This window comes from Crocuta crocuta, unplaced genomic scaffold (assembly GCF_008692635.1).
Source record: "Crocuta crocuta isolate KB4526 unplaced genomic scaffold, BGI_CrCroc_1.0 scaffold125, whole genome shotgun sequence".
Lineage (NCBI taxonomy): Eukaryota > Metazoa > Chordata > Mammalia > Carnivora > Hyaenidae > Crocuta > Crocuta crocuta.
The window spans coordinates 7,611,769-7,627,290 of NW_027531143.1; the positions used below are offsets into that span (position 1 = coordinate 7,611,769).

General features: G+C 35.0%; 1 protein-coding gene across 4 annotated transcripts in view; it reads left to right on the forward strand.

Moving 5' to 3' along the window:
- Nucleotides 1-15,522, forward strand: part of SPATA1 (spermatogenesis associated 1) — a 52,531-nt gene that overhangs the window by 25,672 nt on the left and 11,337 nt on the right. For 3 of the 4 annotated variants that reach the window (XR_013336851.1, XM_077771132.1, XM_077771133.1), the window contains exons 5-10: nucleotides 3,324-3,377; nucleotides 3,474-3,702; nucleotides 9,114-9,228; nucleotides 10,172-10,229; nucleotides 14,914-15,025; nucleotides 15,359-15,484. Coding sequence is in view for 3 of the 4 variants with exons in the window: in XM_077771132.1 (XP_077627258.1) it covers nucleotides 3,324-3,377; nucleotides 3,474-3,702; nucleotides 9,114-9,228; nucleotides 10,172-10,229; nucleotides 14,914-15,025; nucleotides 15,359-15,484 (694 nt within the window). In the remaining variant the exon portion in view is untranslated. The remainder of the gene's footprint in view (nucleotides 1-3,323; nucleotides 3,378-3,473; nucleotides 3,703-9,113; nucleotides 9,229-10,171; nucleotides 10,230-14,913; nucleotides 15,026-15,358; nucleotides 15,485-15,522) is intronic. The other variant, XM_077771134.1, reaches the window with a different exon arrangement.

Here is a 15,522-nt window from a genome sequence, read left to right on the forward strand (position 1 = left end):
CGAACCCACAAACCATGAGATCATGACCTGAGCTGAAGTCGGACGCTTAACCGACTGAGCCACCCAGGTGCCCCTCAACTCAGCTTCTTAACATGAGATAAGTAACCTCGATCATAATGAAATGGCAGTATTGCTGAATACATAGATCATTAAGAAATGATGGGTCATGGAACACCTGGGTGGCTCAGTTGGTTGAGCAACCAACTTCAGCTTAGTTTGTGATCTTAAGGTTCCTGAGTTCAGAGCAAGCCCTGCATCTGGCTTACTTCAGCTTAGAGCCCTTTTCAGAACCTCTGTTCCCCTTTCTCTCTACCCCTCCCCTACTCGTTCTCTCTCTCCCTCCCTCTCTCTCCCAAAAATAAAATAAACATTGAAAAAAAAAAAGAGGTCTTAGTAGTGTATTATTGGACACTAAAATGATGGGTGTGCATTTCCTTGGGAAGAAAAGACAAAGTTAAAATGTGATTATATAAGTAATATGTATTCTTAAATTTAAATGATAGTGTTTAAAAACATTTTAAGTAAGTACTTGTGTTCTGGACAAAAATAGAAATTCATTGTTTGGGCCACAGCTAGCTTCATTTGGTGTGAAATGATAGGACTCCAACATATGCACATATATTTTGGGGGGTTTCAGCTATTATCTATTGAACAGTCCTGTTTGCAGTTTCTGTTTGCAGGGGTTTCTTAGTAAAGTTTCTTTAGCTGAAATTCTTTAAAAAATTTTTTTAACATTTATTCATTTTTGAGAGAGAGAGTGTGAGTGGGGGAAGAGCAGAGAGAGAGGGAGACACAGAATCTGAAGCAGGCTCCAAGCTCTGAGCTGTCAGCACTCTCTTAGAGCTATGCGGGGCTCGAACCCACGAGTGGTGAGATCATGACCTGAGCTGAAGCTGGGTGCCCAACTGACTGAGCCACCCAGGTGCCCCTCTTGAGCTGAAATTCTTAATCCAGCAAGCCACTGGATCTCAGGTTTCTGGTTTCTCATATCAACGTAAGATTTATTTATTTATTTTTTTATCAAGACTTTCCATTTTTAGGGGCGCCTGGGTGGCTCAGCTGGTTAAGCGTCAGACTTTGGCTCAAGTCATGATCTCACCGTTGGTGGGTTTGAGCCCTGCATCGGGCTCTGTGCTGACAGCTCAGTGCCTGGAGCCTGCTTCAGATTCTGTGTCTCCCTCTCTCTCTGACCCTCTCCTGTTCTCTCTCTCTCTCTCTCTCTTTCTCAGAAATAAATAAAACATTAAAAAAGTAATTTAAAAAATTAAAAAATAAAAATACTTTCCATTTTTAAACAAAAATGCAGTATATTCTTTTTCCACTCTGGTTAACATATTATGTCATTAGTATGTATTTATTTACGTGATTATTTAATATCTGACTCTGCCTTTAGACTATAGCTCCCTGTGAACAAGGACTTTATTTTATTCACTATTGTATTTATACAGTGCCTAACAAGGTGTTTAGCTCCTAAAGACATTTAAATGTTTATTGAACAATTAAATAATGAATGATAATAGAAAAAAATAGACATTTCCCTCTAGATTAGTACTATTAAGGAATTTGCTACGTGGAATTCTCAGGATCAGCAGCTAGATTTGAAGTTTTTGTCTTTTGCGTTCTATTCAGTATGATAGATTATTAATTTACTCATCTTTAAGTTTTTCTCAAAGAAGAAAAAGCACAGTTCTCATAACTTTTCTTTTTCATGATAGCTAAAACTACAAAATATTAATCACAGAATCTTAGGTTGGAAGGGACTTTAATAAAGGTAATTTAAGTGAACTTCCAAAGTCCTTCTAATATTTTACTGTTTTCAACAAATATTTATTGATGTTTTTCTATAAATGAGAAAAAAATAATTGGATATGGATCCTGCCCTTAAAGAGTATTCAGTGTAGTAGTGGAGAGAAATTAAATTAGCATATTTTGTATATTCAGAAGAAAAAGGAATTACTTCCAGCAGGAGAAGAAGGGAGATGGAGAACTTTGACAAAGAAGAGACATTCAGTTTGGATTTTGAAAGATAAATATTTGATCTTGCAAAAATGTTGGTGGGAAAAGCCTTCTGAGCAGAGAATATAGGATGAGCAGAGAAGTGGAAAAGTAGGCAACTAAGAAATAGTGGGGTTTTGTTGTGTTTTTTTTTTTAATTGGAACATGGTATGAAAGGAAATAGAGAGCAGGTTGTAAAGTCATTTGTTGAAGGTCTTGAATGCCAGATTAATGAGTTTTGTTTGTTTCTGAAGCATTGGAGTTTTTGATCAAAAGGTGACATGATGAGAGCCTTAAGAGACTAGAGGCAGGGATTGTAACTAGGAGACTTTTGCCGTGGTTAGGCCAGAGATAGGAGGGCCTGAGGAATAGACCGCTTCTTAGATTTCATCTACTGCTATTTTTCTCCTTGACTCTCCATTTCAACCACAAAAATTTTTGTTTGGTCCTCAAATACAGCAAACTTCATTCTGATTTATGGTCTTTGAGTTTGCCTGGAAATTACTTCCCCTTGACTTTCAAATAGCTTGCTTCCCCTTTTCATAATTCAGGTCTGAAGCTCAAGTATTATCTTTTCAAAAGGCCTTCCTCTGACCACCTAGTTTTTAGATATTCTTTTTCTTATGTTACTCTCTATTCCATCACTCTTGTTTTCATAAATCACATAGCACTTTCCTAAATCATGTTTCTTTAATCATGTTCTCGTAAGTAGAATAGCAGTTACATGAAAGCAAGGACTTCACCTTGTTTACTATTGTATCTCCTACTGTAGAGAATACTGCCTGACCCATAGTATGCCCTCATATTTGTTAAGTGAATGGATGGGTGGTTGGATGAATAACAAACGAACTCCATGGGTTATATACTAGGAAATAAAGTTTACAACATTGGACTCTGAAGCCAGATTACCTGGTTTTAAGTCCCAACTTGGAAACGTCTAGTTATAAAATCATGGGCAAGTTATTTAACTTCTCTTTGCCTTACTCTTGTTGTTTGTGAACTAATATGTGTGCCTATCACATGGAATTGTGGAGATTAACTGAGCTATTACATGTAAAGCACTTAGAATAGTGCTTGGCATATGGTGAGTCCATGCAGGTGATAACCATAGTCATTACCACGAAATGACATGCACTTTCTTTTATGTTTTGTGCAGTGAATAGAAATAGGATTATATTCTACATTTTCTAGACTCTAGCCTTAGTTATCAGTTTTTAGGTTTGATTTCTATGTCACAGATATGTGCCTTCTACAAAAAAAAAAGTTGGATTAAAAATCATTGCAAACATACAAAAGCTGTATTTTTTTTCTCTTTTTATTGTTTCTAGGTGAAGGCAAAGCAAGAATCAGAACTGAAACTTAAGTCATTTGCCCCTCCATATGTATGTAATGTGACATTTTAAACATAACGCTAAGTTTTTAATTTACTGTTTTTTAAATTACAAACTAATTTTTAAAAAATTTCCTATATGTTTTAGGCTCTTCAACCAGAATTATATTTGCTTCCCATAATGGATCACTTAGGAAATATTTACTCAGCATCAACGGTTTCTTTAGATGGGCGGCAGACTAATAATGGTGTTGCTGAGGCTGATGGAATAATCCACAGACCAGTTAGTGTAACTTTGGTGAAAGAAGAACCTGGAACAGATCCCAGTTTTTTACTAAATACTTTGAAAGAGCTTCTTAACAAGAATCGGGAAGAAGGTGATTTCAACTGGGATGGGAAAAACAAAGAGGTTATTATAGTACATTTTAGTAGTCAGGTCGGTGAGCAAATTCTGGGCAAATCTAGCCTTACAAATGTGGCAGTATAAGAGAAAGCTACAAGTCCATTTGGGGATTTTTAAAAATAGTTTCACTAAGGGAGAGAAAAAAACCCAAGTTGAGTATTATGTTAAAAACCAAGTCAAAATATTTACAGCACATAAATAAACTCTACCTTCTTTTATAATAGTTTCAGATAGAGTTAAGGTTAAAGGAGAAAGAAGTGATTACTGCATAGAACCTTGGTATTATTGCCGTATGTGAGAAGGGTCTTAGCCACAAAAACAGTATCGAACAGAAGGAAAACGACTTTAATGGTGGGAGACATTTGTATTCAAAGAATTGTAAATTTTTACCTGATTACATTAATCAATTTACAGATAATTCAGTCCTTAAAAGGTGGTAGATGATTAAACAAAATTAAACATAGAAAGGTGAAACTATTCTCTAAGAACCTATTGAAAAAAAATGCCTATGGGAAATAAACTGTGATGTAAAAGCAGATACATTAAATATTTATAACTGAAATGACCCTGTCCATTAATGGCAGCATCCATTACAGCTGTAAAATATACATGTTCTTAACCAGTTACATTTTTCTTCATCTTCAAGTATAACCATTCTTATATTCTAAGTTTATGCTATATCCAATAATAACTAAAACTTAGCACCTTCTTTAATCATAGGTGCATTTAGGGGCACCTGGGTGGCTTAGTCAGTTGAGCGTCCAGCTTCAGCCCAGGTCATGATCTCACACTTGTGAGTCCGAGCCCCACGTAGGGCTCTGTGCTGACAGCTCAGAGCCTGAAGCCTGCTTCGCATTCTGTATCTTCCTTTCTTTCAGCCCCTCTCCACACATGCTCTGTCTCTCTCTGTCCCTGAAAAATGAATAAACCTTAAAAAAAAGTTTTTTATTTAAAAAAATTTATTTCTGAGAGAGACAGCATGAGCAGGGGAGGGTCAGAGAGAGAGAGAGAGAGAGAGAGATACAGAATCTGAACCAGGCTCCAGGCTCTGAGCTGTCAGCACAGAGCCCGATGTGGGACTCAAAGCCATGAACTGTGAGATCATGACCTGAGCTGAAGTCAGACGTTTAACCAACTGAGCCACCCTGGTGCCCCAAACCTTGAAAAACTTTTTTAAAAAATCATAGGTGCATTTAGTATTAATCCTGACGTGTTTTACTATTTCTGATGAGAAATGTGGATGAGATGCACCTACTTTATTATTTGATGTCAGCAAGATGCTCAGTGAAAATTTTTACTTCCTTCTTGATGTAGGCTTGTCTCTACTATTGTGTTAAATATTGCTTTCCAGTCATGATATCACTTAATTGTGGAACTCAAAGCCATGAACTGCGAGATCATGACTTGAGCTGAAGTCAGGTGCTTAACCGACTGAGTCACCCAGACGCCCCTGAATATGTATCTCTTAACAGTAGTTTAGTTTTGTATGTTTTGAACTTCCATTTCAGTTTATTAATCTACCTGGAAAACTAATTTTTATGTGTGATGTGAAATAAAGTTCCATAATTTTTTTCCATATATAGACTTCCATTTGTTAATGATAGTTGTATAGTTTCTTAAAAATACCAAATTACTCTTTAGTAGTGCATGAGAATGCAAAATATCTGAACTCTAACTTATGATATTATCAAAGATAGCAGTAATAATGTGCATAGTATGTTTTACAAGCCCTTTATTGAAGGAGGAAAGAGTAATGCTTTATCTATTTTCATATGGAAACGGATATTTCTTTCCATTAGTTGCCTTCTGTTCTTTCCCATGGGTCTGTGCTACACACCTCTACATTTTTGACACGTCTCAACTTTAACGTGTTTAATACTTGACTCTACTGTTGCCCCCAAACTAGTGTACTTTCTTGACTTCTTTGGTTTCATCATTCTTCTAGTTGTTTAAATTTTAAGTTTTGAAATATTTCTTACTGTAAAATAATAGATTCTTAGAATAAGGAACATTAAAAACCATCTTGTAGCCCCCTTGCTTATAATCTGCTTTCCAGTCTGTTCTTGAGAGTGCAGTCAGCATCATTCTTGTTGTTACAAGTGGATTATTTCTCTCTGTGCTTAAAAACCTTTGAAAGACTCATTGATTACTACTTAAGGCCCAAGTTCTTTAAGATGGCATCGAGAAGCCTTTATACTTGGACTTCAAGCCCAGGGTTGCAAATGTTTGGCCATGCAGATGGTTCACTGCTTATTTCCAGAAGGCTTCCTTCACATAGATCATGATATGAATGGAGCTTTCAGGATTTGCTTAATGTGGTGGTTGGATCAGTAACTTTTAGCTATTATTAGTAGCAATACTATTATTATTATTGATGATGATGATGATGATGATGATGATAAAAGGAGAGTAAGAAGTACCATGAAGTACAACTGGAGAAATGGGTAGGGACTTGAACTATGAGGGTCTTGGTTCCAAAACTAAGGAATTTTTAAGCAATGGGAAGCTATCTGAACTTTGTTTCAAGTTTTTATTTAAATTCCAGTTAGTTAATATATAGTGTAATATTAGTTTCAGAATTTAGTGATTCATTGTTTACATATAACATGCAGTGCTCATCACAAGTGCCCTCCTTAATGTCCATCACCCATTTAGCCCATCTTCCACCCAACACCCCTCCAAGCAACCCTCAGTTTGTTCTCTATAGTTAAGAGTTTTATGATTCCTGTCTCTTTTTTCTTTTTCCCCATGTTTGTCTGTTTCATTTTTCAAATTCCGCATATGAGTGAGATCATACAGTATTTGTCTTTCTCTGACTGACTTATTTCACTTATGATAATACACTCTGGCACCATCCACATCATTATAAATAGTAAGATTTCCTTCTTTTCTATGGCTAATATTCCATTGTGTTGTGTATATGTGTATATATATATATAACATATATGTTATGTTATATGTTATATATACCACATCTTTATCTGTTCATCAGTTGATGGACATTTGTGCTCTTTCCATAATGTGGCTATTGTTGATAGTGCTGCTGTAAACATTGGGGTGTGTGTATCCTTTGGGTAAATACCTAGTGGTACAGTTGCCAGATCATAGGGCAGTTCTTTTTTTAACTTTTTGAGGAACCCTTATACCACCTTCCAGAGTGGCTGCACGAGTTTACATTCCCACCAACAGGATCAGAGTATTCTCCTTCCTCTGCAACCTCACCAACATCTGTTGTTTCCTGCATTGTTAATTTTATCCATTCTGACTGGGGTGAGGTGACATCTCATTGTAGTTTTAATTTGTTATTTCCCTGATGATGAGTGATATTGACCATCTTTTCATGTGTGTTACCCATCTGTCTTCTTTGGAAAAATGTCTATTCATGTTTTGTGCCCATTTCTTCACAGGATTATTTGTTTTTTGAGTGTTGAGTTTGATGAGTTCTTTATTGATTTTTGGGTACTAACCCTTTATCAGATATGTCATTTGCAAATATCTTCTCCCATTCTGTTGGCTGCCTTTTAGTTTTGTTGATTGTTTCCTTCGCTGAGCAGAAGCTTTTTAATCTTGATGAGGTCCCAATAGTTCATTTTTGCTTTTGTTTCCCTTGCCTCCAGAGACGTATCTAGTAAGTTACTAATATGGCTGACGTCAAAGAAATTGCTGCGTGTGTTCTCCTCTAGGGTTTTGATGGTTTCCTGTCTCACATTTAGGTCTTTAATCCAATTGGTGCCATCCAGTGTTCTTTTGCATGGTGCCATCCAGTGTTCCCAACACCATTTGTTGAAGAGACTTTTTTCCAATGGGTATTCTTTCCTGCTTTGTTTTAATAGGAATAACATGATTGCATTTCAATTCTAGCAAAACCACTTAGGTGACACTATGGAGAACAGAATGAGCCAATAAAAATCTAAAAATACGAAATGCAGTGGAACAGAAATCAGAACTTGAAGTCAAGTCACTCCTAAGGAATGGGTACTGTGCTGGGTACTTTACACACACTATGCCATTTTAGAGATAAGGAAACTTAGGTTAAAGAAATAACTTAGCTGAGGTCACACCTGCTGTGACAGTGCCAGGACTTGAACACCTGTGTGTTTGACTAAAGCCCATGCTTTGCTTACAGTGCTGTGTTAGAGTCATACTGAACTTTTCACTATTGCCAAAAATGCTGCATATATTAGTACTCTGTATTTTTCAAATGCCATTTTCTTTGCTTAAATTCTTCTTGCTCTCTTCTTTGCCAGGCAAACATCTCACAGTTCAAAACATAGTTTCACAGTTATCACTTACTTTTCTGTGAGTCTGTAACATTTTATGCATATATTACTATAGCTCTCAAAACACTAATATGATTTTTTCAAGAGTGAATAGGCCTGCTTTCTTTAGGTTATTAGACTGCACAGGTATTAAATAGTGCAGTGCATCGTGCTCTAGACTGTTACTAGGAATGAGATACTTGTGCTGTATCCCTATCAAAGTTACTTAAGATTTCCTGAATTTTGCATTGTTGTTTCTTTCTTTGGGGTGGGGGAGTATTTTACTATTAACTTTTAAGCAGCTGATATATATCTGGTTTTTGTTCATTTTGCATTGAATATATATTTTAGAAAATCCCTGTTTGTTGTCTTTAAAAGACTATTTCATATATACCAGCTGGTAAATGTAGCAGCTAGACTAAAATTAAACCAGTACAGCCTTCAAGTTGCAAAATTCTGCGGCCACCCTTGTAAAATGATTTCTCAAATATTAACATGACTCATTAATTTTTTTCTAAATTAAAAAATATGACGTATCCAAAGCAAAAATATCTGCATTAATATTGTGAGGTTCATATAGATCATATAGAACACTAATGTTAACATTTTAAAGACATTGTATAGTTCTCCTATATAGGGAAATTCCGTTAAAATGAAGGGAGGTTTTGTAAAGAGAAATGTATGTGAAATAACAAATGACATTATATGCTCTGTATTTATACCAGCCTCTTCCAGAGAAGTTTCCTCAATACAATTTCAAAAGATGCTTTTGGCAAAAGCTTTCTATAAGACAATTAAGTTTAAGTCCAGCTTACCCCCATCTTATAGGTTCACATTGTACATCAAAACAGGGAACTCCTGCAAGGGTGTGTGTGTGATTGTATTCCTGGTAGGGTTCCCTAATCCTTTTTTTCCCCAGACTGAATTGACCAAACAGTTCTCCTTTCACATAAAGTGTTTTATGAAATTTACTTTGGAAATTGTTGCCTTATAGCATGTATAGTAGAGCTCATGAAGGACACAGTACAAGACTAGAGTATGTCCATATAGATACATATTTGTTTAAAATTTTATTTTACTGTTAATATTATTAACTTTATTTGCCATGAATGAACATGAACATCAGCAGGGGGGAAAGCCACTCCAAAAGAAAACCAGACTGGAAAAAATCAAAGTAGAAATTCTGAAGTGCCAAGATCATTGGAAGAATCAAACAGTGATTATTTAAGCAACAAAAAAAGGTAACTAGTACAGATGTTGATTCCATATGTCATAATCTAAACTATAAAGAGTGAGATATCCAGGGTACTGTTATAAGGACTTCTAGTTACAACAAATATATGAGTGAAATTAGTGATATTTTTAATTAAAATTACCTTGATTCTAATCTTTACTCTTTGCTTTTTGTCACCAGTGTAATGAGGAATAATTTATTGCTTAAATTTATTTCTATTATAATTCTTATGGTCATCAGGGGCAGCCTACTGACTAAAAATTTTGTCTTTATGTGCCTTTCTTAGAATTAATTGTTTTGCCTCACTTGGATTCTTGGTTATGGGCAAACTAATTAGTATGCTTGAGTTTCACATGGTATCTTTCACTGAGAATTATAGTATGTGGACAACAGTTTTTCATATAGTCTTTTGAAACTGAGGGATTTTATAAACAATAGTTTCAGAAAAGAATTATAAACAAAATGTTTCCAAAATTTTTATTTTACTTTGCTATAGACATTTTAATATGATTTGAATTTATCTATAATATAAATATGATTTTATTACCCATACAAAATGTAGTTTATGTTTATCATTAATGAGCTTTAAATATAATATTCTCAGGCTTTTTGAAGTTTTAATGTTACATTTGGGTTTACACAATGTCAAATAAGATATATAAAATGTGAAAAGCTTGGGGCGCCTGGGTGGCTCAGTCAGTTAAATGTCCGACTTCGGCTCAGGTCATGATCTCACAGTTCGAGGGTTCAAGCCCTGCGTCAGGCTCCGTGCTGACAGCTAACTCAGAGCCTGGAGCCTGCTTTAGACTCTGTATCTCTCTGACCCTCCCCTGCTCATGCTGTCTCTCTCTCAGAAATAAATAAAACATTAAAAAAAATTAAAATGTGAAAAGCTAATATTCATGGAATCACTTTTTAATATGACTTTCAAATCTGTCATTCCCTTTAAGTCTGTTTCATTGGAATGAAGATAATAGAGTTAATATCATTAGAACAGAGAACAAGCAGGTATGATTTAATTTTTTTTTGTTTAAATGAAGTATTGCAACATAATATTTATACTGAAACTGAACTGCAGCTTAAAATATCAAAGTTTTCTAGCCTTAGAGGCTAGAGGATGGGAGATAAGTCTCAAAAAGTTTCAGGAGCCTACCAATTCAGTGAAATCTTTGGGTGTTCCATGGTATGGGTAGTACATATTGAGGTACACCCTATAAAGTGAAAGCCAGGTTTTTATATCTTATCCCATTTATCACTGAGAATTAGTCAATTGATGGACCTCTTTAGAGTTTGGAGAGAGATTTGCGACATTTGGATGTACTGCTCCAGTCTTTTTTTTTTTTTTTAATCAAGTAATCTGAAAGACCGCCAACTTTGGGCCCAAAGGAAGTGAAGGCTCACAGGTGATCTGAGAAACCTCACAAGCAAAGTTGCCACTTGTGTTTTAATGTCCAGCTGATCCAGTGCTGCCTGCCTGGGAGTACTGAGTCATGTCCTGGTAGAGGAATCACAGCTCAGAGCTCTTGGGTTTCAGAGCAAAAGGCATGCCCTCTTCAGCAAATAATTGTTCTATTGTTGCTGGATATTAATAATATATGCTATCTTTATGCTTTAAAATTTTTCTCAGTCTAGTGGATGCTTACTACTAATTGTGGTATGAATTTTAATTTCCCAATGTTACTCATAAAGTTCATCATGTTGTAATATTATTATGGACTTCATTTTGGTAACTTTTTTTGGAAGTACCTTTTCAGGTGTTTCTTTTGGGTTGTTTCTCATAGGTTTCTGATTTGTTTAAGTTTTTAATATACTCTAGAGGTATTTCTTTGATGCTTATATATGTCGCAAGTATCTTCCCCTATTTTGTGCCTTGTCTATAGTCTATCTTGCTGAATACCTTGCTTAGTATTCCTTATCCTTATTTTTCCCCCACATTCTCATGCTAGGTAGCTACTTAGACTGAGAATGGTATATTGGAATCTCCTATTATTAGTGTGTTACTGTTTATCCCTACATCTCCTGTGGTTTCTGGTTTGTTTAGATTTCTATGAGTTATTTGGCACAAAGTTGTTCTCAGGTGAATACTAATATCACTTTTGCACTTTGAAGTATCCTTTTTTGACTCACGTGCTTTTTTTTGGTCTGAATTCTCCTTTATTGCATGTCAAGTCACTAACCTGTACTTTCTTTTTTGCATACATGTATTTGGTATACCCTCATCTTCCTTTACACTTTCTTCCCCCTGGCCTTTCTGAAATGCTTTGTTTTAGGTAGATCTTTTTTTTTTTTTAATATTTTTATTTATTTCTAGGAGACAGAGAGAGAGACAGCGTGAGCAGGGGAGGGTCAGAGAGAGAGGGAGATACAGACTCTGAAACAGGCTCCAGGTTCTGAGCTGGCAGTCAGCACAGAGCCTGACGCGGGGCTCGAACCCATGAACTGCGAGATCATGACCTGAGCGAAAGTCGGACGCCTAACCGACTAAGCCACCCAGGCGCCCCTTTAGGTATATCTTTTACATACAACCTAGATAGAGTTGGGTTTTGCTTTATGAGGCAGTCTGAAAATATTTTTTATTTAGTAGATGAATTATGTCAACTTATGTTATTGATAGGACTGAGGTATTTGACCCTAGAGTTGTCATTTTATGTTATAACAACTGTGAGTTACTATGTAGTTTATTTATACTTTTCCCATCTCCTTGTGTTTTAGGAAGGTTGTATTTTTGTTCTAGTGTTTAACTTTACACTAATACATTTATGGTATTATGCTAGTGTTCCTTTCCCCTTTTTTAAAATTTATGCTTCTGCTTTTCATTTGTTACCTCTAAAATTATCCACTGACCTGTTATATTCAGGGTAATCAAAAAAAAAATCTCCTTTCTTCTCTAATGTATTTTAGTTGTGTTATTTCTACTTTGTCAAAGGATATAACATTTATATGCCATACTTCTAGACTTGGCCTCTCACCTTTGTTTTAGTCTCAGATCTGTAATTAAGTAATATGTTCAACATTACTCCCAGTTCTTTTGCAGGAGACTTTTCGATCATCTCTTGATTGGATGGTTGGATTAAGTTCCATTTAGAAAAAGCACCTAGCTACAGTATTTTCTTCTTCCACATTTAAAACTTTGTCTAGAGCAGAGATAAGCAAACTAGGGCCTGCAGACTGTTTTATAAGGCCCTGGACTTAGGAATGTTTTTACTTTTTTTTTTTTTTAATGTTTATTAATTTTTGAGAGAGAGAGGGAAAGCACAAGTTGGGTAGGAGCAGAGAGAGAGGGAGACACAGAATCCAAAGCAGACTCCTGTCAGCACAGAGCCTGATGTAGGGCTCAAACGCATGAACTAGGAGATCATGACCTGTGCCAAAGTCAGATGCTTAACCAACTAAGCCACCCAGGTACTCCTGTTTTTTACATTTTTAAGGAACTGAAGGAAAAGAATCATGACAGAGACAATATGTGGCTCACAAAGCCTAAATTATTTACTCTCTGGCCCTTTACAAAATTTGTTCATCGTTGCTCTAGAGTTTTGATATCTGAAGGATAGCTTGATTGGATATCACATCTTTGGCTTACATCTTTTTTCCCTCGAGTTTAAAATGTTGCTCTACTGATGTTTTATATGTTAGTATTAAAAAGTGAGATGCTTGGTTTACTTTTCTTTGTAAACTAGCTTAGGTATATTTGTCTGGAAGGCCGGAGGATTCCTTTAATGCATACTAGTTTTACCAGGCTATATCTTAGTTGAGAATTCTAGATCAGGTTTTTGCAGGTACACTGTGGATCCTTGCAGTATGAAAATCTGGACTTCTTTATTTAAATAGCGTTTTCTAAAATTATAGCTTCAGAAAATAATTTAGATAGCAGATCTATTGTTTTATTTTTTTCTTACTTTTTATAGAAGTTTTTTTCCTCTGATCTATTTCACTTTTTTTAATGTTTCATTTTATTTGCTTTTATTTCTTTTCTCCAGTCTCCTTACTGTACTTTTAGTCATATTCATTCCTTCTTGGGTACTTGCTAATTTATTCATTTTTGAGACAATTTTGTTTTTTCTTTAATTTCTTTCTTCAGTTTAGCCATCTCCCATTTCACATGTTCTGTTTTTCCATTTTTATTCTGAGTTTCAAAATTCCTGATTTACTGTGTTTGTTGGTATCTTCAAATGCTTAATTATATTTAATCTATGTTGGAAGTGTTGTTAAGATTTTCTCTCTGCCTCATGGCTGCCTGTGTGGTTTTAGTTCTCAATTTTGAGGGCTTTTAAAAAGTAAATTTGTGTGGATTCTTGAATAATTTGTAGATATTGTTCATGTTTACTTGTGTTGAATTTTTATGTTTCAGTAATAACAGGTATTTTTATAGAGGAACAGGGAGCCATGTTTTGGTGGTTTCTTTTGCTTCTTAGGTTGGGTGCTCCCTCTTCTGTTCATATAATGAAATGCAGTTATTTATTTATTTTTAAAATGGGACCTTTTGGGTCTGTTTTTTTGAATTTTTTTCTACTAACTAAATTCAGCAGAGCTGTTATCCTGGTCACTTTCTTCTTTTCTCTTACCATCTAGCCCTGAGAGAACATCTCTTCCAAAATATTTTCCTCTCTCCTAAAAGCTGTCTTCCCATGATTACCATCTCAGGCCCCCTACATTTTATAATGCCCTTTCTTTTGGCCTCCTCATCAAAAGTGCTTTGATTTACAAGATTTTTCCTCACACTCAGTATTTCTCCTATGGATGTGAAGCACCCTCCTTCCAGACTAAATCGTGATTGATGTTTATTGTGTTATCATCTTTGTATAGTGGCCTCTAATGCTCAAGCAGCTCATACCTGATTGGAGGTGGGCTCCTGAGCACAACTCTGCAGGTCTAGGGTGTTTATTTCCCCAGTAATATGAAAATTAAAGTATGTGTAAATTAACAGATTGTGTCCTAGTTATGCCTTAGACATAAATTATGGGTAATTTTATTTGCTCTCTTTTTATAGCAATTTTGGTAGGATGTGTGGAGAGACTGTAATATAGGTGGTTGCCATTATCCTGTAGGAGCCTGAACCTACAAGTTAATAATGTAACATAACATTAACAACTAGAAAAAGAACAATAAAACAAAGTAGGAGTAAGGGCTTAATGAAGATAGAAGGAGATAAGTTACAGGGGTGAAAAACCTAGGAATTGAAAATAACTCAGATCTATAAAGTGGTGGTAGGAGAGACATCAACATTGGTAAGGCTCAAGGTAGTTAAGGGCAGAAACACAAAAATTAGGAAAGATAAAGGTGATACAAACACAAATACAGAGCCAATAAAATATATGCTAAATTTTGAAAATGTAATTAATTTTCTAAGCAGATATAAAAATTGGCTCAAGATAAAATCAGTAGTCATCTTAGAAAAATGTTAAAGTTCTAACAAGTAACTGAGGTAAGAAATCTTAGAAATCATGTTTACAAAGGAATAGATTCTTTTTTTTTTTAAGTTCAAAGTACCTGTTTATAATGTCCAAATAATAGTGAAATAGAGAAGCTGAAGCACAAGAGAGAATCTATAGTTATAAATACAAATTTGGGATTTTGTCACCATATAAGTAAAAGAAGAAACACATTGCTGTTGTACATTATCAAATGCTTACAGACAGGTGCAAAGTAATGTGTTATTCTACAAGATCTCACTGGTTTTCATGTTTGCTTACAGATAGGTAAGAAAAAGTGCATCACCCTGCCAGATCTTATTGATTTTCCTTCACTTCCTTGTCAACCTGCTCTTTCTCCAGTAATAACTGATATCTCTTTATTACAGATTGAAAGTAAGTATGATGATACCATAAGTACAAGTGATTCTGTGATGTGCAGAGTTTCAGTTTGGGAAGATAAAGTTCTAGAGATGGATGGGGGTGATAGTTGCACAACATCATAAAAGTACATAATGCCACTGACAATACATTTAAAAATGGTTAAAACTGTAAATTTTAATGTGTATTTTACCACAAAAATGTTAAATTATTTTAAAGTATATGAATTATATGTTAATTACTGCATATATTTAATCACTAATATTATTTGTGTGTAAAATGTACTCTTGCTATTTTAAGCACTTTTAAGTTTTAGCTTTTAGACATTGATGGGTTATAATCTTTTAGGAGAGAAGATTATTGAACAAATGAAACAAGTAAAGAAAGAAAGAAGATATCTGGAAAGAATTAGAGAAGAACTAATAAAAAAAGCTGAAAAACTATTTGAACAAAGCAAATTGAAGCAATATCATGGTAAAATTTATTACATGTCTTAATAAATCCTTATGTAC